We start from the raw sequence: 26631 nt of genomic DNA, 5'->3' as shown, positions 1-26631 counted from the left end.
AGCAGCTTGTCTCGAAGTGTTTTCACGTACTGTTCCCCTTTTCCGCTCCTGGCCGCAGCCAATCAGGAAACTGAGCTCGCGTCACCTTTGGACTTTCCTTGCATAGAAAAGACAGATTTCCTCTTTACCCGTGCCACTTCTGTTCGAACCATTTCTATGTCCCGCAGCAGTTTTAGTTTTCAGCTCCATTCTCGCAGACATGTCTCCACTAAATTGGTTACATGCCTGTCTTTTATTCATCGTGGCTGCGACCTTCGCCTCTGCTGACAGTAAGTAGGACAAGTAGCTACATGAGAAGTCACTGGTGATTGTTTAAGGATCTGAAGAATCAGAATCAGAATGTCTTTATTGTCATTGTCGCAGGTACATCCAAAATAAAAGTGGTATCCGATCAGTGCATCATCCATAGAAATATAAAAATCTAAATTAAACAATAACATTTAATTAAATCACTAAATAAAATAAATAAAGTGCTAATAAGAATAGTATGAGCAAACATTCCCACACACATGCTTCAGTCAGTGCATAGATCATTTCAAGAATGGCGTGATGGACATTTTTTAGTAGCAGCATTCAGACATGTTATTGCGGTTGGGTAAAAGCTGTGTTCGACTCTATTTGTCCTTAAACTAATTGCTCTGAACTGTTGCCCTCGGGCACACAGTACAAACAGGGAGTGTCCAGGGTGTGAGGTGATACAGTGATCCTTTGGTCGGTATTAAACTTTTATTTTTGTTTGCACCCATTAATTCATCAGAACAATATAGAAGGAAAAAATCCATAAGTAAAGGAGCTGGGATCTGTGCCTCCCTTTTTGTTTATATTTTCATTGTGTTGATGTGTTCTCAGAGCTGACAGCAGCCACTGTGTACTGGGACCCCGATCACAAGCTTGTCAAGTTAAAGGAGGGGGTGATGGAGGTCGAGGGGGATGCTTACGGGTTCCTGAATGACACCCTATCCAGTACAGGCTGGAGTGTCCTTGAGATCCGAGCAGGGTATGGAGAGACTCCTGAAACGGATGAGATCACTTTCTTCCTGGCTGGCTACCTCGAAGGCTTCCTGACTGCCCAGTAAGTGCTGTCAGTTCTTATTATAATCTTATTTCTTTCACTCAAATTCTGAGTCTGGGCATTTTGTATTCATTCTTATACTTGTACTCATTCTTCCTTTTCTTCCCGAGGCAGATGATGGACCACTACACCAACATGTACCCGCAGCTGATCACCGACCCAAAGATGCTCGACCCAGTTCAGAAATTTATGGAGTGGGTCTGTTCCCTTTTCCTTTCAGAGTTACAACCCGAGCAGCAGAAATGTCACATCTACTTCACAATCTGTCATCTTCAATATCCTCTTCTGAAAAAAGTTCAACCAAACATTTAAGCACTCTCAGCGTTGGCATTCAGCCACTCTTGACCACAACAGAGGTGTGGTCAAGAGGCGGGGGAGAAATATAGGAGTGGTGGAGAACGAACTTAACCTGCGTGTCTATTGTCTTGCGTAGTTTGGGAGATGATGATGGGTCGGGTGGGCTGCTGCGGGTTCTGTGGGCCCTGGTCCGGATGGGCCTGGGCCCCCTGGCCTTGGTGGATTCCAGAGAGCGGGGATGGCTCCGTGGGCTCGGTCCACTCTGGTACAGCTGGCTGCTGGCAGAGCCCACGGACATGTCACTGCAGCCCCCTCTGGCTTCTGCTCCTGGATGTCCTTCATGCCCTGGGGGACGGGGGTATAGCTCCCCACACCCTCTAGCAGATCGTTTAATGGAGAAACCTTTTGAATACAAGTGTGCCCATCCACACAGGTCGCGGACAGGTGTACACACGGGTGTTCACAAACACAAACTACACCTTTCTTGGCAAAAGCACAGTCTTGCGTGCTCCACAATAACATTCAACATTGAGTATTTACGGTTACTTACACTTAGCCAGATTATTGCGACGGTGTCGTACTTATTATATTGCTCTCTTTTTTACTTTCTTTTTTTCTCTTTTTTTTTCCTTCTCTCAACAGGTGATCCAGATGATTTTTTTAAGTGCCCTTTCTCACTGTCCCTCTTCACCTCTGTTTTTCGTTCCCTCCCTCGCTCACTCCCTCTCTTTCTTTCTCCCTTTCCTATCCCCCAGTCATGTTTGTCCCATCTGTAAAACTGAAAATAAAATAATGAATAATAATAACGAAGGTCATTAAAATGGACTAATACAGCAAGCCTGTGATGACCCACTTGGCAAAGTAAATCTGTTGGGGATCTTTCTTGGCCTTCAGACAGTAATTCTGACGGCTAAAGAACCAAATGGGATGGGCGGAAAAAAAAGACCATGTTGCAGAGTTAAGAACATTTTTGATCAGGTTTTTCTACTGATGCAGTATTACGGTGGGGTTTTGTAAAGTAGCATTTATCCATTTAGTTAAATTTCAGTCTAAATATGATTCTTGTACGTTTAGGGAGCAGGACTCATGGGTCAGACAGCAGGTGAACAAGAGCTCCGATCCTCTGTGGAAACACGCCGGCTTCATCATGGCTCAGCTGGACGGATTGCAGGCAGGAGTGGCAGCGTGGGCCGAGAAGCAAGGGAAGAAGGTAGGATAGCCGTTTGGCTGGATTTTTGTCCCACAAAAACGCAACAAAACACAAGAATGTTTAAAAAAAAATGCTATCAAATAAATCTGCACTCTGAAATGCAGAAGCATCAACCAATAATTTTATATCAGGTTTCACAGGCTTAAGTCATGTTAAATATAAAAAGTAGAAGTAATAGTACTTAAGAAGATTTTCATGAATATGCTATAGAGCCAATAGTGATATTAATGGCAGTAAAAGTAATACTACATACCAGCAGTTATGAATTCAAATAATTTATTTGTTTAAAGAATCCACTTTGATTTGCTGTAAGATGTGAATTATTTTTAATATTTTCTTTTCTCATAATTAATTATTTTGTAGCTTTTATTCCGTGTTTTGTTTTGTTTTTGATAAATGGCCGTCTCACTTCAGGAGCAGCAGCACTGTTTGTTTGCATTTGATGACCAGCTGTTTATCTGTTGTCCTTCCCAAAGCCGCTGACGCTGTTTGACGTCCAGTTCCTGAACGCGGTGGGAGACCTGCTGGATCTGATCCCAGCCCTGGTCCCCAGCTCCTATCCTTCACTCAGAGACTTCAAACTTCCAGGGATGGGTCACTGCTCTGCACTCATCAAGGTCAGAGGTCAAAACACAAGTTAATCACAGACTGTATATAAAAGATGGATATAGAGACCAAAAGTGAAGCTAGCGATGCCTAAAATCAACTCACTCTTTCTTCTGGTTGCAAAAGGAAGTCTGACTTTGAAGAAGCATCTGCTCTATGAACAGTGTTGGGGAGTAAAGGAATACATGTACCGGCGTTACGTATTTAAAATACAAAATATGAGTAACTGTATTCCGTTACAGTTACTGTTTAAAAAGGTGGTATTCAGAATACAGTTACTTTGTTGAAATAAAGGGATTACACGGCGGTCTTTTCCCATTTCATATGTTAGGCTATGCCCTTTCTATTTTTGGTAATTCCACGCTGGTGGAAATAAATAAAACACACATTAAGAGGCTCTAATGCCTGTGTCTCCATCTCGCGGCCCATGTCACCTCTATTTGCATAATGACGTGATGAAATATTTTTAAAATTATTGTTCAACAAATTATTTAATATGAAGGCAAAAGGTAGAGTGTTACAGGTATAGTCCTAAAGAATGCCTTTCTCTGTCTCTCGTTAGCAAAGTTGACCCAGACAACAAAGTAAAGCTAGTTTTTGGCTACGAGCCCGACACGGAGCCCAGCGCATTAGCCAGACGTCCCTTTACTACGGTTTGGAGCCGCGGACCTGTTTTATATATGCGCAGAATAGTTTTCTATATAAGATCGCTGCAAAAATTTGCAGCCTTACCTAATGTCCACCCTACTGTTACTCATTTTATATTAAGATTTAAAAATCTAGTTGGTAATGGTATGGCGAGTATAGTCTTCAGTAATAGTAATAAATCGCACAGCAATCGTACATTCATGTAATTGTACAAAAGCTTGATAATATATTAAGTAATCCAAAGTATTCAGAATACGTTACTCTCATTGAGTAACGTAATGGAATATGTTACGAAATACATTTTGGGGCATGTATTCTGTAATCTTTAGTGGTTTCAAGTCTTGGTGAATAAACCAAAATGTTCCATTTCTGCAACATAAAACGAGCAGTTGATAAGTTCACTTTATGAAGATGTGGTGTCTCCTCTTGCTCGTCAAGTTTGAGGGGGAAAAAATATGGCAACCGATAAAATGCCAAACCCGAGGATCTAAAACACAAGTCTGCGCACAGCTTACAGTGGCCATCTTTTATATACAGTCTACGATCCTGATCAGGCTCTTATTCTTATTAGATATTAAAAAAAATACACATAACACAAAAAGCAGCTGATGTATATGAGTAGTTCCTCAAATTTACTTCACAGCAAATTAGTAATGCTTCACTGACATCAGCTGTAACCTGATTTTCATAAGTGTGCAAAATAAGAAGAACAAGAAACTACCAGTGAAGAGCAAATTTCCTGTGTAATCGAATGTGCTGGTGCATTAGTGCAGTAACGCATTATTCATCTTTATTTCATATTTAAAGAAACTAAGTTTAATTTTCAGTGACATAATTAAATCAGGGGACAGTTTTGTACACAGAGGTGCATATTCTAAAACCTGTAACTTCAAAGTGTTTTTTGCACAGCAGCTTTAACAAATGTATGTTTGTGCTAAATAACAGGCCAAATTTAAAAGTCCTATAACGTCACCTGTTCTGACTTCTTGTTCTGTCTGTTTGGTGGCTTTTGTTGAAAGGAAACTATCGAATTTAAGTTAATTATCTAACTAAACCAATGTTATTATGTTGGTTAAGCTACATAACTGTTGGACATGACGCACGATTGTCTCATTACTGATTTCTGTCATCATCTTTAGATGCTGCCGGGGTACGAGAACCTCCTGTTCGCTCATTCCAGCTGGTACACGTACGCTGCTTCGATGCGGATTTACAAACACTGGGACTTTCACATCAGCGAGCCCCATACAGCCACTGGAAAACTATCCTTTAGCAGCTACCCTGGTATGTAAGAAAGCAAGAGCATCAGTGAAAAATTTTTACAATCTTTTAAAACGTGTCCTATCCAAGACAGGCAGCATTACAATCAGTAACTGCACAGACTAGTACAACACAGATGAAAATACACAGCAAAAACACACTAAAACTATAAGAATGTAAAACTGATGGACTAAAATACAAACACAACCAACATTTATGAACTGCTGAAACAAACATAAATAAAAGTAAAAGTCACTGAGTTTATTGAATAGTACTGTGCTGTTAATATTCATGCAGTACATTTGTAGTAGCTGCCTCCAGGTCAGTTAAAGACGTCTTAAATGAATTTGGTGAGATCAGCTTCTTAAGTTTTAGAGTTTTGCTGATGATTCCACTTCGTAATTCAGTCAGTGTCAGCCATCTCCAGAAGGCCAACCATTCATTCTGCTGTCTCTGTATAACAATTTTGGTTATCTCGCCCTCTTCACACATGGCACACATGCAAAAAGAACATCATTATGGAAGAAGATCATCCATAAAGCTCATGTTTGTAATGTGGCTTGTTTGTGGCTTCAGGGTTCCTGGTGTCGCTGGATGACTTCTACCTCTTGGGAAGTGGTCTGATGATGACGCAGACGACCAACGTTGTCTTCAACTCCTCCCTTTTTGACACAATCACCCCAAATAGCCTACTGGCCTGGCAGAGGGTCAGGCTGGCTCACAGTTTGGCAAAAACCGGAGAAGAATGGGCCAAAACCTTTTCCATGTATAACTCTGGTGAGCATGTCTGCCTTATGTACATGGATCTTTATACACGAAGCACAGAAACTGTGCTGTGTTTTGATAGAAAAAGCTAAATCATGCTCAGGCCTCTTTATTAAACTTTTTTCTCTTCCATAAATCCACCTGTAACTCTTGCAGGAACCTACAACAATCAGTACATGGTGTTGGACAGAAGCAAAGTGAAGCTGGGTCACAGTCTTGACGACGGTGCGCTGACTGTGGTGGAGCAGATTCCCAGCTTGGTGGAGTACTCGGACCAGACACAGACTCTGCGCAGAGGCAGCTAATCATTTTCTACATTCAATTGTATTTTGTATCGTATTTCATTTTTAGACTTTTCTGTGATTTCGTCACCACATCCATTTCTTACAGGTTATTGGCCGTCCTACAACATTCCTTTCCATCGGAAGATCTACACAATGAGTGGTTACGTAGAAATGTGGGAGCAGTACGGAGAGGACTTCTCCTATGACCTCTGTCCCAGAGCCAAGATCTTTCGCCGTGACCAGTGTGGCGTTAAGGACCTGGAGTCCTTGAAGCGCATCATGAGATTCAATGGTGTGTGGCTCCATCTCAGCTTCTTAGTTTTAGCTCATTCTGCTGACTCTTTGTATGTTGCTGTTTCATAAGCTAGATTTTTGGCTGCAGTACACTTCATTAGTTACATCTTGTTAGAGGCACACATTCAACAAGGTGCTGGATTCAAATCACATCTAGTGGATAAAATGACACTGGAGGCCCCTTCAGTACTTTTTTTTTTTGTTTGTGTAAACTGTCACTTTCAAAAAGGCAGTTTGAGATAATCTGAGCTTTGCGACATGGTGCGTTATCCTGCTGGAAGAAGCCCTTACAAGATTAGTAGACCATGGTCAGTTTGAACTTTATTAGGTTGTCAAGTTACTGGTATTTTATTGTCTGATTAGATTTTTGCATTAACAAGTAGTTGAACAAGTCTAATTACGTGGCCTTTTTTTATTTAGCTATTCTGAAGCTCAATTCTCAAGCTTTAGCTTCAGAAAGCATGATATTTTTGGTTTGCTTGTTTTCAGACTATAAGAAGGATCCGTACTCAAAGGGTGACCCCTGCAAGTCCATCTGTTGCCGTAAAGACCTGCGAGGAGAGGATCCTTTACCAGGAGGCTGCTATGACACTAAGGTATTCCCAGAGCGCCACAATAGCCTTTTCATCAGTAGCAGTCATACAGGTTTCATGAATTCAGATGCTTTTAAGCTCTACCCAGCTTTCTTCTTGTTGGCGTCTTTTTCCCTGTGCAGGTGACAGATTTCCACTTGGCTGGGGATTTCCGTGCGGAGGCGGTGAACGGGCCGACAACACAGGACGGACTCCCACCGTTCTCTTGGGACAAATTCAGCAGCATCAGTCACCAGGGCCTGCCACAGTATTACAACTTCACTTTTGTCAAGATGCAGCCCATTCTTTTCAAACCATGAGCATCAGTGTGTGACTGTGTGCGCACGATAGGGATTCTTTCAGGGTAATGAAGGTCCACAACCATCGGTTTTATCTGTCCTTTCCATTACCATCCTGCAGATGATTTTTTTTTCTACATGTTTACTATTGCATCCATGAGCAGATCTGCTTTTTTCTCCGCTGTCACTTTTTTATAGGATTTCATTCAACGCTGGTAAACACAGATTTCTGATCTATTTCTAAACACGTTTTTTTTCCCAGGGTGTCCTGTGTGCAGCCATTGGTGCCTTTGATGCTCACAGTAGCTTTATGATATAATAAAATACCAAATCACAAAATCAGCAGATGTGCCACCTTAAAGTAAAATCTTTATTTTTGATGCTTGAATGTCTTCATATATACAAACACTATTGCTGCAGGAGTAGAGGAAACGATCAGTGCAATGCCTCAGGACTCAGGAGCTGATCATCTCTTATGATCTGATTTTTGTTTGCTGCCTTTTGATTGTGCTGTGTGAAATTAAAAACCTCTTCTTGTATTTTTGTGTTTCTTTGCATGTCTACGTTATGCCTTTATTCCATTTTTGTTTTATACTTAAACTCTCACAGTCTGGACTTTCAGCTACTCTGGTTTAGTGGATTATTCATGTGCGTTTGAAGCTTTCATAAATATTTAATGGAAAAGTAAGAAAGCAAGACAATTTGAAAACATGTCTTCATCTGTAGTTGTCATCCGAAAAAAGTGATTTTTGGTATTTGCCTGAAAACGCCTGGCTCTAATCGCCAAACAAGCGAAAATAACGCCATACCGCTTCATAACACTTCTCCCACGTTTTACTTCAAATGGACCAAAATAGTCCACTCCAACAAAGCTTAACGGGGATTTCTCAAGGGTTACTCTGCTTTCATGCAACTCAGCCAGCTGCAGCTGGCCTGCAGTTCCATGAAACCTTCCACAGGCCACACACCTCGACATAAGGCACCAGGAACCCAGTATTTTTGATGCAGCTTTGAGAGTATGTGGTTCTTTTCACCATGAACCACCTCTTTATGAATATGCTTCAGAATTAGATTAGAAATATGAAGATCTTTGACCTTAAAATCTTATAAATACATTTTTTTTAAAGAAATGTGAAGATCTTTAGCGATTATGACAGGATGCTTGGAATCTTCTGACATGACAGCTCTACTCAGATGTCCGACAGCCCGCAGCACATCATCCTCCAGAACAGGATTCACCTTATGTATGTGGCTGCTTCGTTTCAAAGTCTCTCCTCTTTGGAGGCAGGAATATCCTTTAGGGATATCTTTTCCTCTGACAGAACTTGATTATTTGCATCTCAGCATCCTCAACCTCTCCCAATGAAAGAAAGCCGTGGCAGAACTCAACCCTATGATGAGCACCTTCAGACTGAGTTGTATCAGATGGAGACTGGAAGTCTGTCTTGTTCTTCCTGCGGTGCAATAGCAAGGTCTTGAACCTCAAAATCCAACCCATCACCCTGATGAGACAAGTCCAGAATGAAGCACAATGGATTAAAAGGGTCAGAGGATGATCATCATCATGTGCTTGTGAGACGTCCATGGCAGCAGACACCTTAACTTCAGGATCGTCATGTTAAAGTTATTGCAAGTTCTGGGTTCACAGGCCAATTGTTCTCTGGCTGTGTAACAAAATGCAGGACCAGATATCCATTCAGTGTAGAAAGGTCTCTGCCTTCATGCCTCTGGAGGCAAAGTCTGCAGGGTTATGCGTTGTGTTTACATTCCTCCACTGGGAGGCACTAGAAGCCTTGAGGATCTCTGACACTTGGTTCACCACAAAAACACGGAACCTGGAAGTCTCATTATTGATATATTTCAACACTGCGGTGCTGTCTGTGCAAAATACTGAGTTTAGGAGAGGTAGTCTCAACTCCCTCCTCCACATTTTATCCTCGCAAACTGCTACCACTGCTGGCATCATTTCCATGCGTAGGATTGTGACTGGTTTTAAAGGCACACTGGACTTTCCCATTATGAAGGAACTGTGTATCTGTGAGTGACTGGTGTGCAGCAGCAGGTAAGTAACAGCGCCACACCCCTTTCCACTCGCATCTGCAAAGTGATGCAACTGAGCAGTGGCCGTCTCTCCAAAATCAGGTTTTACATTTACAATGCATCTTAAATGCAACTTAAATGCATCTGACTGTAGGCACCACCACAGTCCCAATGCTCCCTCAACAGGTCACGATCCAGGTCTATGACCTTAACTTTCTTTGCTCTTTCCTCCTCAGGTATAACTGCCAGAATGCTGCAGCTATTACTCACTTTGTTAAGTTGAAGCCACCCCTGGCACAGATGTCTCTGAGATCTGAGTAAAGATTGATGGCTTTGTCTTCAGAGCCTATTGAAGCAAGGCAGTTGTCCACATAAAAACTATACAGAATGGTGTCTATCACCTGCTGGCTGAAGTATGCTTTGTTGTCCTCTGCGCATTTCCGCAGGGCATAGTCGGCACAGCTTGGAGAGGATGTTGCCCCAAACAAATGAACACCCATCCTGTACTCTTGCATGCTCTAAAGTCATCACTAGGCCACCAGAGAAATATCAATAGGTCAGAATCTTCCTCTGGCACATGCACCTGGTGAAACATAACCTGGATGTCAGACATCAAAACAATAGGCTCTATTCTGAACCTCGTCAGTACTCCAACCAAAGCATTTGTTAAGTCAGGGCCACTCAGGAGCTGCGCATTAAGAGAGACACCCTGGAATGATGCTGCACAGCCGAAGGCGACCCGCATCTTCTCCTTGGTAGGATGGTAAACCCCATGGTGAGGGATATACCAAATCACCCATCACCAACTCCAGGAGTTTTGAGTCTTCCTTTGACAGCCCATCTGCTCATCATGGCTGCTCTCAGGGAAGTCCATCTTGAACTGCTGTTTCCATAGCTTATCCAGTGTGACAGCAGAAACTCTTTTGGGAGTAACTGTTGCCAAACATCCTGGCCTTCCACAGCATTGTCGATTAAGTGGCCCATGCACTGTCCAACCAAGCACAGTCTAACGGTGAAAGGTCCATCACCGACACTCCGGATGACCTCCAAAGGTTCCAGAGCTCTGGGCATATTCATGCCAATCAAAAGCTCCACACTGGACTTCATTTCTGGCAAATGAACATGCTTCAAATGTGCAAATCATCCAGGACCTGTTGATGTGGGACGTTACCAATATCTACAGGCATTTTGTGCTGAGTGAAGAGGTCAGGTATATCACAGTATATGTCACTGTCCAATCCAGCAACTTCAAGTTCAGGTACAATGAAACTGTCCACCACTTTCTCCTGTCCCATAGTGCGCAGGAGAATCGTTGTCTTCCTCCCAGCAATATTCAGCTTGTCCATAAGACCCACTGTACAAAAGGATGCTGAACTCCCTTGGTTCAAAAAGGCAGATGTTTCAACTATTCTTTGACCTCTCTTTGATTTTACTTTAACTGGCATGATGGCAAGCTTACAATCTCATTCACCGGCCCCGTATGACCACTAATCTGGATTGTTATCTGCCTTGTTATCAGGTTTGGCTTCATTCTTCTCCTTGTGGTGGATATGGAGAATACTGGCATGTCTGAAACCACAAATTTTACATAAAAGACATTTTCTGCATTCTTTGCTGATGTGCCCAGTATACAAACAGCCAAAACAGATGCCATTCCTTTTAAGAAACGAAATCTTCTCATTATGAGGTATCTTATTAAGCAGAGCACATGACCCCAGTGTGTGTCCGCCTTTGCAGAACAAACAAGCCTTCACAGTACTGTGGCGATCTTGAGCTCCTGTTTGATTCTGTCTCTTAGCATCAGAGTTGTACCAAAGCTACTCCTTTTAGCTCTTGGATGTGGAGAACGTTTCCCTCCATTGCTGCCCTTGGCTGTTAGATGTGTTGCTGGAACATCACATAGATTTCCAAAGACGGGATCTGTAGCAATTTTAACTTGACACTCAAGGAAGGAAACAACGTCAACGAATTCAGCTCTGCGATGTTGCCTCTCCTGGATGTCACATGCTACCGTTCACCATTTGTCTTTTAACTTATATGGCAGTCTTCTAATCAAAGCAAGCATTTTGGCAGGTGTATTTAATTCAGAGAGATCATTAATCTCTTCCATTGCATTGCAGCATCCACGTAGGAACAAACAGTATGCCTGAAGAGCCTTTCCATCTTCTGATCTAATCAGTGCCCATGAGTGAACTTTGATCAAATAAGAAGATGCAATCACATGTCCATTCCCAAAGTGCTTATAAAGTATCGCCAGTCGTTGCTTCTATGATCTGTTCAAACGAGCACATAAAAGCCTGAAAATGTAAAGGATCGCCATCAAAGGTTTGAACCTCCCTTTTGGGCAGTGAAAAGAGACTTTGCTGATTGACCAACATACATTTTAATTTATTTTGTTTTTCCATAATGGACAACGGATTTTCATTGGCTACTGGATGAGCAGCTTGTTGATTAGACAAAGATGGGATTGGTCTAAAAGTGTCAGAAGGCCCCATAAGAGCGGGTGCAGGCCTTTTCCTTTTCATATTCTGTTGCACTGTTTTTACTTGAAGCTCTGCATTCCCAGTGATTGCATTACCTTTTGTAAGCGTCTGTGGAACAAAAGTCTGTGCTTCCACAATAAGGATTTCAAGCCTGTTTCCTTTCGTTTTAAAATATGATTCTATTCCATTAGATTTCTACAAAGCAACGATCCGCATTGTGGAACCAGTTCTCAGCACATTCACTTTTGCAACAGTTGCAGCTATATCTGCTTCAAGCTGAAGTTGTTCTTTCTTTCTCCACAACTGCTCCTCCTGTTCTTAAAGAGAGTGTTTTTCTTTAAGTATATGTTGCTGTGCGAGCAAAGCAGCCGTTTCAGCTTCTGCCCTGAGATGTGCAGATGAAGGAGATGATACTCTTGAGCTCGACCTACTGCCTTGATTTGACACAACACGTCATCCTGAACATCATTCTGGGGATTAAGACATAATTGAGGTTCTTTTCCCAATGTGCTCTTGCACCTCCACTTCTCCTCCCAGGGAAGTTTCCAGGCCATCATCTGACTATGCTTTGTCAGATGATGGCCTGCCTGAATGTTTTTCAGTTTCAGCAAGCTATATCTTGACATCCTCCATAAACTCTTTATTGTATTTAGCAATGCTTGAGAACCATATATTTTGTTTATCTTTCTCGTTAACTGAGATTAAAGAAAACAGAGACTCATGCAATGCACTGGCATCCTTAAACAAGTGTGTTAACTCATCAAACTGTGATTTAACTTGTGAATAACTTTTATCATCTTTCATTAGCTCTTTAAGAGACATAATCACACTTTTCATTTTGTTTACATGCCTTTTCCGATCTGCTTGGGTGGTTTCAATTTTATATGCAAAAGCTTTCTCAGTGAGAACAATTAATCTTTTATCCTTTTCAGGTTTTCCAACAACAGATGCAGCTTGCGTACCACTCATTTTAAGCATTCAACATACCACTGTCGCCTTCTCTTTCTCTGTCAGACAAGTCGTTTTTGTGGGTGTAGTGGCGGCGGTGGATGGGCTCGCGTCGGCGTTAGAGTCGCCGAGCAGCTGAATAGGGGAATGATGTTGACGCGCTCGCTGTTAAAACGTCAAAATTCCAATTTAAAACTCATTTATTTGTTATCAAAAATCATTAAAATCCATGGAAAAACAGTGATCAGACATTCCAGACTTGAGCGGTCAGCAAAAGTTGTCTTCCCCCGTCACCCGCTCATTCAGAAAGATTCCCTCGGGTGGAGAACAGGTAACATAGTAATCACTACTACTATTACCGACACCACGTGACCCAAAGTTACGCCTATCCACAACACCAGGGATTGTGGGTTCGAGTCCCATCTGGGGTGGAAAGTTATTTTCTTTCTTTTCTTGTCCCCAAACTAAAAATCTCTTGTTTACCAACTATCTTAGTTGTTCCAGCAGCTTGTCTCGAAGTGTTTTCACGTGTGCGTACTGTTCCCTTTTTTCCGCTCCTGGCCGCAGCCAATCAGGAAACTCTGAGCTCGCGTGACTTGGACTTTCCCTGCGTAGAAAACGCAGATTTCCTCTTTACTTCTGCCACTTCTGCTCGAACCATTTCTATGTCCCGCAGCAGTTTTAGTTTTTAGCTCCATTCTCGCAGACATGTCTTCGCTAAATTGGTTACATGTCTGTCTTCTGTTCAGCGTGGCTGCGACCTTCGGCTCTGCTGACAGTAAGTAGGACGAGTCCATGAGAAGTCACGGGTGATTGTTTAAGGATCTGTTGGTTTCATTCTTTCAGGAATGAAGTGGTGGTTTATTTCCAGCGTCCGTGCTGCTTGTATGAATGTGCCGTACAGATGATTTTTGTACGCGTTGAGTTTTAAGTTGTTTTGGAGACTGAGTGAAGTGTTTCGTGCAGTGTGATCCCTAACCTGACATTTAACTTTCATTTTTGTTTGCATCCATTAATTCATCACAGCAAATATAGAAAAAAATCCCTAAGTAGAGGAGCTGGGATCTGTGCCTCCCTTTTTGTTTATATTTTCATTATGTTGATGTGTTCTCAGAGCTGACAGCAGCCACTGTGTACTGGGACCCTGATCACAAGCTTGTCAAGTTAAAGGAGGGGGTGATGGAGGTCGAGGGGGATGCTTACGGGTTCCTGAATAACACCCTATCCAGTACAGGCTGGAGCGTCCTGGAGATCCGAGCAGGGTATGGAAAAACTCCTGAAACGGATGAGATCACTTTCTTCCTGGCTGGCTACCTCGAAGGTTTCCTGACCGCCCAGTAAGTGCTGTCAGTTCTCATTATAACCTTATTTATTTTACTCTATAGGCTATGGCATTTTGTATTCACTCTTATACTTGTACTCATTCTTCCTCCTCCCGAGGCAGATGATGGACCACTACACCAACATGTACCCGCAGCTGATCACCGAACCAAAGATGCTCGACCCAGTTCAGAAATTTATGGAGTGAGTCTGTTCCCTTTTCCTTTCAGAGTTAAAACCCGAGCAGCAGAAATGTCACATCTACTTCACAATCTGTCATCTTTCATATCCTCTTCTGAAAAAAGTTCAACCAAACATTTAAGCACTCTCAGCGTTGGCATTCAGCCACTCTTGACCACAACAGAGCTTACAGAAGTTCACCCCTGACATTCATAATGTTGCAGAATAAAGAACAGTTTTGATCATGTTTTTCTGCTGATGCAGTATTACGGTGGGAGTTCTGTACAGTAGCAGTTATCTGTTTACTTAAATGTCAGTCTAATATGATTCTTGTATATTCAGGAAGCAGGACTCATGGGTCAGACAGCAGGTGAAAGGGAACAAGAGCTCCGATCCTCTGTGGAAACACGCCGGCTTCATCATGGCTCAGCTGGACGGATTGCAGGCAGGAGTGGCAGCGTGGGCCAAGAAGCAAGGGAAGAAGGTAGGATAACCATGTGACCAAAAACAAGAACAGTGAAAAATTACTAACAAATAAATCTGCACTCTGAGATGCAGAAGCATCAACCAACAGTTTCATATCAGGTTTCACAGCCTTAAACCATGTTAAATATAAAAAGTAGAAGTAATAGTACTTAAGAAGATTTTTATAAATATGCTATAGAGCCAATAGTGTTACATTAATGGCACTAGCAGTAATACTACATACCAGCAGTTATGAATGCAAATAATTATTTTATTTAATGGATCGACTTTTGTTTGCTGTAAGATGTGAGAGGACTTTTTATGTTTTCTTTTCTCATAATTAATTATTTTGTAGCTTTTATTCTGTATGTTTTTTGGGGTTTTTGATAAATGGCCGTCTCACATCAGGAGCAGCAGCACTGTTTGTTTGCATTTGATGACCAGCTGTTTATCTGTTGTCCTTCCCAAAGCCGCTGACGCTGTTTGACGTCCAGTTCCTGAACTCTGTGGGAGACCTGCTGGATCTGATCCCAGCCCTGGTCCCCAGCTCCTATCCTTCACTCAGAGACTTCAAACTTCCAGGGATGGGTCACTGCTCTGCACTCATCAAGGTCAGAGGTCAAAACACAAGTTAATCACAGACTGTATATAAAAGATGGATATAGAGACCAAAAGTGAAGCTAGCGATGCCTAAAATCAACTCACTCTTTCTTCTGGTTGCAAAAGGTAGTCTGACTTTGAAGAAGCATCTGATCTATGAACTCCGTAAACATCTTACTTTTCAGTTCCTCCTCTCAGCCGCTGGTTTCAAGTCTTGGTGAATACATCAAAATGTTCCGTTTCTGCAACATAAAACGAGCAGTTGATAAGTTCACTTTATGAAGATGTGGTGTCTCCTCTTTCTCATCAAGTTTGAGGGGGAAAAAAATATGGCAACCGATAAAATGCCAAACCCGAGGATCTAAAATACAAGTTTGCGCACAGCTTACAGTGGCCATCTTTTATATACAGTCTACGATCCTGATCAGGCTCTTATTCTTATTAGATATTTAAAAAAATACACATAACACAAAAAGCAGCTGATGTATATGAGTAGTTCCTCAAATTTACTTCACAGCAAATTAGTAATGCTTCACTGACATCAGCTGTAACCTGATTTTCATAGGTGTGCAAAATAAGAAGAACAAGAAACTACCAGTGAAGAGCAAATTTCCTGTGTAATCGAATGTGCTGGTGCATTAGTGCAGTAACGCATTATTCATCTTTATTTCATATTTAAAGAAACTAAGTTTAATTTTCAGTGACATAATTAAATCAGGGGACAGTTTTGTACACAGAGGTGCATATTCTAAAACCTGTAACTTCAAAGTGTTTTTTGCACAGCAGCTTTAACAAATGTATGTTTGTGCTAAATAACAGGCCAAATTCAAAAGTCCTATAACGTCACCTGTTCTGACTTCTTGTTCTGTCTGTTTGGTGGCTTTTGTTGAAAGGATATTCTTGAATTTAAGTTAATTATCTAACTAAACCAATGTTATTATGTTGGTTAAGCTACATAACTGTTGGACATGACGCACGATTGTCTCATTACTGATTTCTGTCATCATCTTTAGATGCTGCCGGGGTACGAGAACCTCCTGTTCGCTCATTCCAGCTGGTACACGTACGCTGCTACGATGCGGATTTACAAACACTGGGACTTTCACATCAGCGAGCCCCATACAGCCACTGGAAAACTATCCTTTAGCAGCTACCCTGGTATGTAAGAAAGCAAGAGCATCAGTGAAAATTTACCTCATTTATTTTGATTGAACCTTCATTTAACCAGGATAACATTACTTTAAGGTTACACAACTCTTTTAAAACGTGTCCTATCCAAGACAGGCAGCATTACAATCAGTAACTGCACAGACTAGTACAACACAGATGAAAATACACAGCAAAAACACACTAAAACTATAAGAATGTAAAACTGATGGAGTAAAATACAAACACAACCAACATTTATGCTGAAACAAACATAAATAAAAGTAAAAGTCACTGAGTTTATTGAATAGTACTGTGCTGTTAATATTCATGCAGTACATTTGTAGTAGCTGCCTCCAGGTCAGTTAAAGACGTCTTAAATGAATTTGGTGAGATCAGCTTCTTAAGTTTTAGAGTTTTGCTGATGATTCCACTTCGTAATTCAGTCAGTGTCAGCCATCTCCAGAAGGCCAACCATTCATTCTGCTGTCTCTGTATAACAATTTTGGTTATCTCGCCCTCTTCACACATGGCACACATGCAAAAAGAACATCATTATGGAAGAAGATCATCCATAAAGCTCATGTTTGTAATGTGGCTTGTTTGTGGCTTCAGGGTTCCTGGTGTCGCTGGATGACTTCTACCTCTTGGGAAGTGGTCTGATGATGACGCAGACGACCAACAATGTCTTCAACTCCTCCCTTTTTGACACAATCACCCCAAATAGCCTACTGGCCTGGCAGAGGGTCAGGCTGGCTCACAGTTTGGCAAAAACCGGAGAAGAATGGGCCAAAACCTTTTCCATGTATAACTCTGGTGAGCATGTCTGCCTTATGTACATGGATCTTTATACACGAAGCACAGAAACTGTGCTGTGTTTTGATAGAAAAAGCTAAATCATGCTCAGGCCTCTTTATTAAACTTTTTTCTCTTCCATAAATCCACCTGTAACTCTTGCAGGAACCTACAACAATCAGTACATGGTGTTGGACAGAAGCAAAGTGAAGCTGGGTCACAGTCTTGACGACGGTGCGCTGACTGTGGTGGAGCAGATCCCCAGCTTGGTGGAGTACTCGGACCAGACACAGACTCTGCGCAGAGGCAGCTAATCATTTTCTACATTCAATTGTATTTTGTATCATATTTCATTTTTAGACTTTTCTGTGATTTCGTCACCACATCCATTTCTTACAGGTTATTGGCCGTCCTACAACATTCCTTTCCATCGGAAGATCTACACAATGAGTGGTTACGTAGAAATGTGGGAGCAGTACGGAGAGGACTTCTCCTATGACCTCTGTCCCAGAGCCAAGATCTTTCGCCGTGACCAGTGTGGCGTTAAGGACCTGGAGTCCTTGAAGCGCATCATGAGATTCAATGGTGTGTGGCTCCATCTCAGCTTCTTAGTTTTAACTCATTCTGCTGACTCTTTGTATGTTGCTGTTTCATAAGCTAGATTTTTGGCTGCAGTACACTTCATTAGTTACATCTTGTTAGAGGCACACATTCAACAAGCTGCTGGATTCAAATCACATCTAGCAGTTTGAGATGATCTGAGCTTTGCGATGTGGTCCGTTGTCCTGCTGGAAGCAGCCATTAGAAGATTGGTAGAACATGTTCATAACAGTCATAACAATACTGAAGTGGATTTGGGGATTTAAATGATGCTCAGTTTGAACTTTAGCAGGTTGTCTTCACCATGTCTATGTGCATAAATCCACTGTGTTACTGCTGTTTTACTGTCTGATTAGATATTTGCACTAACAAGTAGTTGAACAACTGTACCTAATTAAGTGGCCTTTTCCTAGCTATTCTGATAGCTATAGCTTGAGCTGATATAGTTTTATACATTTCTTTTAGGTACCTCTTCTGTTCAGACTTGTTGCACGTCTGTTTAAACCAAAGATGCACAGGTAGAGCATTTCTTCCCAACCAGGTCCACGAGTGTCCCAGGGTTTCTTCTGCAGTAGCCAGTGTGATAGCTGAACTGTGACACAGAATTAGGCTTAGTTGGATCTCTGTTTAATTTTTGAAATCTTTTCATTTCTTTTTCCAGTAGCCACCCATTTACATTCACAAGCATGATATTTTTGGTTTGCTTGTTTTCAGACTACAAGAAGGATCCGTACTCAAAGGGTGACCCCTGCAAGTCCATCTGTTGCCGTAACGACCTGCAAAGCGAGAGGCCTTCACCAGGAGGCTGCTATGACACTAAGGTATTCCCAGAGCGCCACAATAGCCTTTTCATCAGTAGCAGTCATGCAGGTTTCATGAATTCAGATGCTTTTAAGCTCTACCCAGCTTTCTTCTTGTTGGCGTCTTTTTCCCTGTGCAGGTGACAGATTTCCACTTGGCTGGGGATTTTCGTGCGGAGGCGGTGAACGGGCCGACAACACAGGACGGACTCCCGCCGTTCTTTTGGGACAAATTCGGCAGCATTAGCCACCAGGGTCTGCCACAGTATTACAACTTCACCTTTATCAAGATGCAGCCCATTCTTTTCGATCCATGAGCATCAGTGTGTGACTGTGTGCGCGCGACAGATTCTTTCAGGGTAATGGAGGTCCACGCCCATCTGTACAACCCAGTGAGTTTCTGGGAGGCGGGTTTTATCTGTCCTTTCAATGTCCATCCAGCAGATGATTTTTTTTTTTCTGCATGTTTGCTATTGCATCCATGAGTAGATCTCCTTTCTTCTCAGCAGTCACTTTTTTTTTTTCTTTAAATTTTTATATATATATATATATATATATATATATATATATATATATATATATATATATATATATATATATATATATATATATATATATATATATATATATATATATGGTGCCTTTGATGCTCACAGTAGCTTTATGATATAATAAAATACCAAATCACAAAATCAGCAGATGTGCCACCTTAAAGTAAAATCTTTATTTTTGATGCTTGAATGTCTTCATATATACAAACACTATTGCTGCAGGAGTAGAGGAAACAATCAGTGCAATGCCTCAGGACTCAGGAGCTGATCATCTCTTATGATCTGATTTTTGTTTGCTGCTTTTTTTATTGTGCTGTGCAAAATTAAAAACCTCTTTTTGTATTTTTGTGTTTCTTTCTTTGCATGTCTACGATATGCCTTTATTCCATTTTTGTTTTACACTTAAATTCTCACAGTCTGGACTTTCAGCTACTCGGGTTTAGATTTTTTTCTGGTGCAGGGTCATTTGATGTGTGAGATTTTAAAACATATGTTTGAGTGATTAAGTTTAAACTTTACTCAGATTTCAGTTAGTTTTCTTCACAATCTAAACTCAGTTCTATTAAATCTACATCAAATTAAGTGAGCTCAAGTTTAGGCTTTAAATCAGATCCCCACAAAAAGAGATCAAACCAGGACATTAGGATTGGAATCTCATCGAGCTCTGCGGTGAACTTCTCTAAATGAATGTGGCTCTAAGCCTCCATCAGTCACTTATCACCAGATTTAGCATTAGAGTTCTTAAGCCTTTGATCTTTTGTCACCAAAGTCAAATCTAGTGATCAAGTGGATTGTTCATGTGAGTTCGAGGCTTTCATAAATATTTAATGGAAAAGTAACAAAGCAAGACAATTCGAAAACTTGTCTTCTTCTGTAGCTGTCTCCGAAAAAAGTGATTTTTGGTATTGGCCCGTAAACCTATGTCAATTTAATGAAGCAGAAAAATGTTTATAATTTTATACATACTTGTAATTGGCTGTAAAGTCTTATTTTACATCATACATATGACAGCTGGGATAGGCTCCAGCGGCCCCCGCGACCCTGAAAAGGATAAGCAGAAGCGAATGGATGGATGGTCTTATTTTACATTGTTGGAATTGCAGCTACTAGTACACAGATTGGAAAACTGATCAGTTACATTCGTTGGTCACCAAGACCGACTAGCAATCAAAATGCATTTCACTTTGATCTGCCAACAAAATAAAGAGATTTACACGTCCTTACCTGTCCTGTGGGACAGAAACGTTTAATGTTTAAATGTATCCAGATTACAGTTTCAGAGCTCTGATGCGCACTCTTCAAATTAGAAAATCCCAGATTTTCTGCAGCATTAATCTCTTGTCTTGTGTGCAAAGATATTGTATTTAACTGTTATTTTTGTTTTACATTCTTTATACATTTAATCGTCATCATTTGTGAGTAAGTTGCTCTCATAGAAGCCGCCTTTTTTTCTGCGGAAGAAGAGTCACATGATCCGAGAAATGCTCCTTTTTTTGTTTGTTTGTTTATTTATGCGAACACAGATCCGGGGTGTACCGGAAGCAGAAAACCCGACTTATCAGAGAAAGTTGATAACCATCGTCGCGACAATCGTTATCTCCAGCTGAGGTTTGGGGGTTAACCAGCTAACGCAAAGAAAGCCTGGTTGTACTGAACTCCCATCGTAGTTTTCCCCTCAGAGAGGGTGAGCTGCTGTTTTCATCATTGCTATCGTAGCAAGCGCAATTTGAATTTGAAAGTTGTGGGTCCACCTTTAGATGGTGCCTGTTTTTGTGTGTTTTTGTTTTTTCCTGATCACAGTGGGGTCACAGAAAGCATCTTTACCTGAGCTCACTGTGGTTTCTTTGCTTTAACTGTCTGTCCAGTGTGCTGAACCGCATCACTGGGTGCTGAAATTTACCCGGTGATGCGCTTTGAGCATTTTAGCGGTTTGTTTTGTTCTTTTCTTGTTTTTTTTCTTATAGTGCATTATTTCTTACATGTCACTGCATCTCAGTATAAAACAGAGGTCTTATTCAGTGATATGTGTCTTTGCTCAAGGCTTGAGGACCAGCAGCATATAAGGTCAAATATCTGCATAATTCTTGGCCCCTCTGTGCAAAGGGTTCTGAAATCTGACCCCATGCACTGTGCATTCATTGCAAACAATATTTCCAGTGGTTGGGGGGAAAAAAGACTGATAAAGCCGTCATGTTGAGATGTCTGCAGTGAAGAGTCTGTTTAATATAAACCTGCAAGCTTGAAAGTCAGGAACTCTTTGTTTTTGAAATAGAAATGTGGTCTCTCTCTCTCTCTGTCACGCTGTCCCCAGGAGACACATGTAGTGATTCACTCTTTCCTATTAAACGGAGGAACTGAAACGTCTGTTGGGCCTTCTGCATTCATTTCACAAATCCTCCCGTCATAGCCCTCCTCTGTGGCTCGCTGCTCTGTGTTTTTGTGTGTTTGTGTGTGTGCAACAAACACAGCATTAGACAAAGGCAACAGTCCACTTTACTTTTCGTTACTCACGTAGCACCAGGAATGGATAAGAAGTCTTGTCCTGAGGGAAAAAAGTTTGACAACTTAGTCCACACGTGTGTGCCCAGCAAGTCACTAATGAGATCTCACCCTGATCCACCAAAAGGTGAGTTTCACTGAATTCTAATCATTTTTTTCTGCCTCTTGGGCACAAGTTTGTTCTCTCAGTGTTCTGCCTCTGTCTTGGAGTATGTCTCAGTTGTGGATTCAGCATGTCTTTACAACTTTATCATGTAGACTTTTATTTTACCTGACTACCTAATACATCAACGTTATCATCTTCTTTTTTCTTGTACAGCCGCTTATAAAATGAGTGAGCGAGTCAGACTTGAGTTCATCCTTTTTCTTTCTGAAACTTTTCTTACATGTCAGAATGCAAACTGTTTAACTGTTGAGGTAGTCAGCGTGTGGCTGTCCTCCCCCCTCACAGAGCCGCCCCTGACTGTCGTGAACCAGCTCAAAGCCATAAACACCACTGTCAAGCCCACCTCGATGGTGGTGCTGAGTCCGACTCTGTGGATTTCTGTGGTCGTGGTCGTGGTGGGGTCCATCTTGGCTTTGACTCTTTGGTTTATCATATACAAGCGACAGACCAGACGCAGCAGCACCTCCGGTAAGGACAACAAGCTTTTGATGGTTTGTGTCACTTAGAGTGTTACGGTTTATAAGTTTGCCTAACAAGTGAAAGATCCCTGGTTCGATCACAGGAGGAGACACAAATCCCTTTGGGGTAGTGTCAGGAAGGGCATTCGCTGTAAAAATCTACCAAAATCATACACGCAGACCTCCCCGCTGTGACCACCGCTTGTGAAAAAGGAGGAAGCTGAAAGCGGCTTTTATAGTTGTTTAAATTCCGCTCATTAGACTAAATAGCAAAATATACATCAGATGCTTTTAATACATCTAGTGATCTAGAGAAGTTATAAGAGGTCTTTTCCTAAGATACATATTTTACAAGACAACATGGTTTTTGAAGCTGTGGAGAGAAGTCGGTTTACTTAAAAAGAGGAGATCTGACACGCAGAGCTGACAGTCGGGTGGAGGAAACAGGGCTGCAGAAGGGCAGGTGATGAACTGTGACGTTCAGCACAGTAGAAACTCCACAGTTTCTGTTCTCTTCTTCTCACTTGTCCCAAGGGTCAGTCCCGCTCCCTTACCATCTATTCTGGTTTCAGCACACATCCGCTGGTTGGGCAAGAAAACGTAGGCACCCCCCGCACAACATTGAAAACACATAAACAGACTCTTCCGTGCCAGAGGTTGTACAGGGCTGTGAAAAAGTATTTGGCCCCTTCCTTATTTTTTGTGTGTTTTTGCTTGGTTATATTTATATGTTTCAGGTCAACTAACAAATTTTAACATTATTAAATACGAAATGATGTTTTGAAATGATTATTTCCCTTCTTAAGGGGAAAAAGTTATCCAAACCATATGTGAAAAAAGTAATTGTTTGCTCAAAAAATTAAATAGAACCGGTATGACAAAGTGAAGTAGGCTGAAAGATCTCAAACCAGCACAGCATGCCACCATCTAAAAAAACTCTGAGAGACAAAGTCATTGATATCTATTTGATTACACATTCTATTAAATTTTATTTATCCAGCGCCAAATCACAACAAAAGTGGCCTCAAGGCGCTTTATATTGTAAAGTAGACCCTACAATAATAGACGGAGAGAAAACCCCAACAATCATATGACCCCCTATGAGCAAGCACTTTGGTGACAGTAGGAAGGAAAAACTCCCGTTTAACAGGAAGAAACCTCCAGCAGAACCAGACTCAGGGAGGGGCGACAATCTGCCATGACCAATTGGGGAGAGAGAAGGAAGACAGAATAAAAGACATGCTGTGGAAGAGAGCCACGGATTAATAACAAGTATGATTCAATGCAGAGAGGTCTATCAACACAACAAAGCAATTTTGAAAACTTTGGAACTCCACTGAACCACGGTGAGAGCCATTATCCACAAATAGAGAAAACGTGGAGCAGTGGTGAACTTTCCCAGGATTGGCTGGCCCACCAAAATTACTCCAAGAGCGCATCCATCACTCATCCAGGAGGTCACAAAATAACCCAGAACAGCATCTAAAGAACTGCAGGCCTCACTTTCCTTAGTTAGGGGAAGTTCATGGTTCAACAATAAGAAAGATACTGGGCAAAAAATGGCATCCATGGAAGAGTTCCAAGATGAAAACCACTGCTGACCAAAAAGAACAAAAGGACTCGTCTCATATTTGCCAAAAAACCTCTGGGAAAATATTCTGTGGACTGATGAGACAAAAATTTTTTTTTTTTTTTAAGATTTGTGTCCTGTTATGTCTGGCATTAACGAACACAGGAGTTCATAAAGACAACATCATAACAACAGTTAATTATGGTGTTGGTAGTGTGACAGTCTGGGGCTGTTGCTGCTTCAGGACATGGATAACTTGCTGTAATCAATGGAACCATAGAATCTGCTGTCTAGCAGTAAATCCTGAAGGACAATGTCCGACCATCAGCTCATGGCCTGAAGCTCAAGTGCACTTGGGTTATGCAGCAGGACAATGATCTGAAACACACCAGCAAGTCCCCTCTGAATGACTCCAGAAATCTAAAATAAATGTTTTAGAGTGGCCTAGTCAAAGTCTGAGCTTAAATCCAATTGAGATCTTTTGGCATTCATGCCTGAAAACCCTCCAGTGTGTCTGAATTAAAACAAGTCTGCAAAGAAGAGTGGGCCAAAATTCCTCCACAGTGATGGGGAAGACTCATTGGCAGTTATCACAAACGCTTCATTGCAGTTGTTGCTGCCAAAGGTGGCACAGCCTGTTATTAGGTTTCTGGGAAATGACTTTTTCATACAGGGCCATGCATGTTTGGATAGATTTTTTCCCTTGATAAATGAATCCATTATAATAACAGCATTTTGTATTTACTCAGGTTTTCTTCGTCAAATACTAAAATGCGTTTGATAATCCCAAATACGCAGCTGTGACAAACATGCAAAAAAACTAAGAAATCAGAAAGGGGTGCAATTACTTTCTCACAGCACTGCATAGCCCGAGGCTGAACATTTGAATGCTACAGATTTACTTTGTGAAAACACAAAACCTGTGAAACTAAAACTGACAGTCTGACAGCCAACAGCAGCTGCTTTTAAAGGCCTCTGTGTCTGATGATGGCCTGAATCAGACACACGAGTTTTTGTGTTTCATAAATACACCAACATGACTGTGGCCATTTTTTTCAATCTCCTGGAATGCAGCTCTTATTCAGCCTTAACTAACTTTAAAAAAAGAGGAAAAACAAAGAAAGGGCTGAGGAGAAGCTCAAGTCACTTGGGCATCCTTTGCGTCAGTGAATAATCTGTCGACTCACACCTCTTACCACAGGAAATATGGAATGTAAAAACATTACTGCTTAGCTGCGTTTTGTTGCAGTGCAGTAGTTCAAACATTTTAGTTGCACGCCTACATTTTTCCCAATCTTTACTTTGATAACAGCTCGTGCTGAGCTTTTTTTTTTTTTAAGTCACAGTAAAGTTTTCTCTAAGAGATGAAAAATTTGGAATTTAGCAAATAGGATGTAAATTAAAAATCATATCTGCAAATTAATATTTAATTTAAATTGTCAGGAGGTTCACTGAACAATCAACTAAAAAAAATAGAATTTTGTGGCAATTTTTTTAATGGTACAGCCTTTAAAGGGGCAATATATTCATCCCAGGCCCGCAGTTCTGCCTGTGAGAAGTCCCGCCCACTTTCTGTGCAAACCTTCTGTTTTTGAGGGGCAACCAGTCAGAAGTCCTCTTTTTCATACAGAGGATTTATATACTCATCAATCTCATGACCTCGTTAACTGTTTTGATAGACATTCGTTTAATTATTTTAAAGCATGTTATGAACCTTTAATTTAAAGAAAAACACGATTACCTTTAATATATAAAAAGCACCTTATTGATCAATTGAGGAAATAAGGGGGGGGGTATAATGTTGTGAATGGCTGAGGAGTCTTTCAGCGTGAACGTTCAGTGACAGTTTTTCTGTTGTTTGTGTCACAGAGGATGGCATGCCAAGACAGGAACTTCTTCAGAAAGCGCAGCCACCTGCCAAACTGCACCCTCTGCCCTCAGAAAGAAACGGTCAAGCTGAGATATTTCAGAGAGCGGCAGAGGCCCCATCACCCTGCTCTCACGTGCACTCTGGGAGCCAAACAGGCTCAGAGTGGGAGAATGGCTTCACAGCTTGCAGGGACCTCATGATGCGTGGTGGAGCAGAGGTGGGCGGAGACTCGCCTGCATGCAGCACAATGGCGGAGCACAGAATCCCACTTCCTGCCACAGAGCTGGGTGGCACTGCTTTAGTTACAACTAAAACCATGTAAGGCTGCGGGTGTGTGGTCGTACTCTTTAAGCAGGCTGTGGGGAAACACATTTGTTTGCTCACTAACATTGTGGCCACACCTCTCCCTTTTGTGGGCAAAAAGCAAGTTCATTAAACCTTAGAGTGAAGACTTGGCTTCAGGTTGGGGTACAGCTTTCATGAGTACTGAGAGGGGTCTCCATGAAATGTGAGGTCGAAGTAATATTCTCTAAAGAGATGAAAACACACCTGTGTTCTTAAAAACGTATATCCACTGCATTTATACTGCACGTTGTACTCAGTATACTGAGATTTCTGTGTTTCTACCATGTTTTTATGGGTTTTTTAAAAATAAGATTACGATTTTCTACAGCTGTTTTTATTCCTCTGCACTGCTTGTGTGAAAAAAATAGTGTACCAGGTGACTGTATAGTTTGTTGTTTTTGCCGTTGTACAGGAAAAGTACAGGAACTGCTTTAAATCTTGTGTCGTATTTCAAACATGTTTTAATAAAACAAACTAAAAATCAACAC

The 26631-nt window shown here is 41.4% G+C and overlaps 3 protein-coding genes across 3 annotated transcripts; all 3 read left to right on the top strand.

The window, feature by feature from the left end:
- The first annotated feature begins 154 nt into the window (after positions 1-154).
- Positions 155-7763, top strand: LOC113021169 (phospholipase B-like 1). Its single transcript, XM_026165654.1, has 11 exons — positions 155-269; positions 850-1072; positions 1183-1266; positions 2444-2579; positions 3056-3196; positions 4973-5117; positions 5670-5870; positions 6015-6155; positions 6249-6434; positions 6926-7032; positions 7152-7763. The coding sequence occupies exons 1-11, from the start codon at positions 200-202 to the stop codon at positions 7326-7328; spliced, it is 1611 nt and encodes a 536-aa protein (XP_026021439.1). The 5' UTR covers positions 155-199; the 3' UTR covers positions 7329-7763.
- Positions 7764-13186: 5423 nt separating this feature from the next.
- Positions 13187-19237, top strand: LOC113021140 (phospholipase B-like 1). Its single transcript, XM_026165620.1, has 11 exons — positions 13187-13556; positions 13893-14115; positions 14219-14302; positions 14621-14762; positions 15214-15354; positions 16357-16501; positions 17105-17305; positions 17450-17590; positions 17684-17869; positions 18599-18705; positions 18825-19237. Exons 1-11 carry the CDS (start codon positions 13487-13489, stop codon positions 18999-19001), a joined length of 1617 nt encoding a protein of 538 aa, XP_026021405.1. The 5' UTR covers positions 13187-13486; the 3' UTR covers positions 19002-19237.
- Positions 19238-21633: 2396 nt separating this feature from the next.
- Positions 21634-26605, top strand: LOC113021159 (uncharacterized). Its single transcript, XM_026165643.1, has 3 exons — positions 21634-21861; positions 22186-22368; positions 25798-26605. Exons 1-3 carry the CDS (start codon positions 21759-21761, stop codon positions 26118-26120), a joined length of 609 nt encoding a protein of 202 aa, XP_026021428.1. The 5' UTR covers positions 21634-21758; the 3' UTR covers positions 26121-26605.
- Positions 26606-26631: the final 26 nt, after the last annotated feature.

The sequence above is a fragment of the Astatotilapia calliptera genome, chromosome 4 (genome assembly GCF_900246225.1).
Source record: "Astatotilapia calliptera chromosome 4, fAstCal1.2, whole genome shotgun sequence".
Classification (NCBI taxonomy): Eukaryota; Metazoa; Chordata; class Actinopteri; order Cichliformes; family Cichlidae; genus Astatotilapia; species Astatotilapia calliptera.
This window is presented reverse-complemented; position numbering and strand designations above follow the sequence as displayed.

Coding starts and splice junctions, on each gene's coding strand:
- LOC113021169 (XM_026165654.1), top strand. CDS start 200: ATGTCTCCACTAAATTGGTTACATGCCTGTCTTTTATTCATCGTGGCT. Junction 270..849: donor GACCTTCGCCTCTGCTGACA/GTAAGTAGGACA, acceptor ATGTGTTCTCAG/AGCTGACAGCAGCCACTGTG. Junction 3,197..4,972: donor ACTGCTCTGCACTCATCAAG/GTCAGAGGTCAA, acceptor CATCATCTTTAG/ATGCTGCCGGGGTACGAGAA.
- LOC113021140 (XM_026165620.1), top strand. CDS start 13,487: ATGTCTTCGCTAAATTGGTTACATGTCTGTCTTCTGTTCAGCGTGGCT. Junction 14,116..14,218: donor GAAGGTTTCCTGACCGCCCA/GTAAGTGCTGTC, acceptor CCTCCTCCCGAG/GCAGATGATGGACCACTACA. Junction 16,502..17,104: donor ATCCTTTAGCAGCTACCCTG/GTATGTAAGAAA, acceptor TTGTGGCTTCAG/GGTTCCTGGTGTCGCTGGAT.
- LOC113021159 (XM_026165643.1), top strand. CDS start 21,759: ATGGATAAGAAGTCTTGTCCTGAGGGAAAAAAGTTTGACAACTTAGTC. Junction 21,862..22,185: donor TCACCCTGATCCACCAAAAG/GTGAGTTTCACT, acceptor CCCCCCTCACAG/AGCCGCCCCTGACTGTCGTG. Junction 22,369..25,797: donor CAGACGCAGCAGCACCTCCG/GTAAGGACAACA, acceptor TTTGTGTCACAG/AGGATGGCATGCCAAGACAG.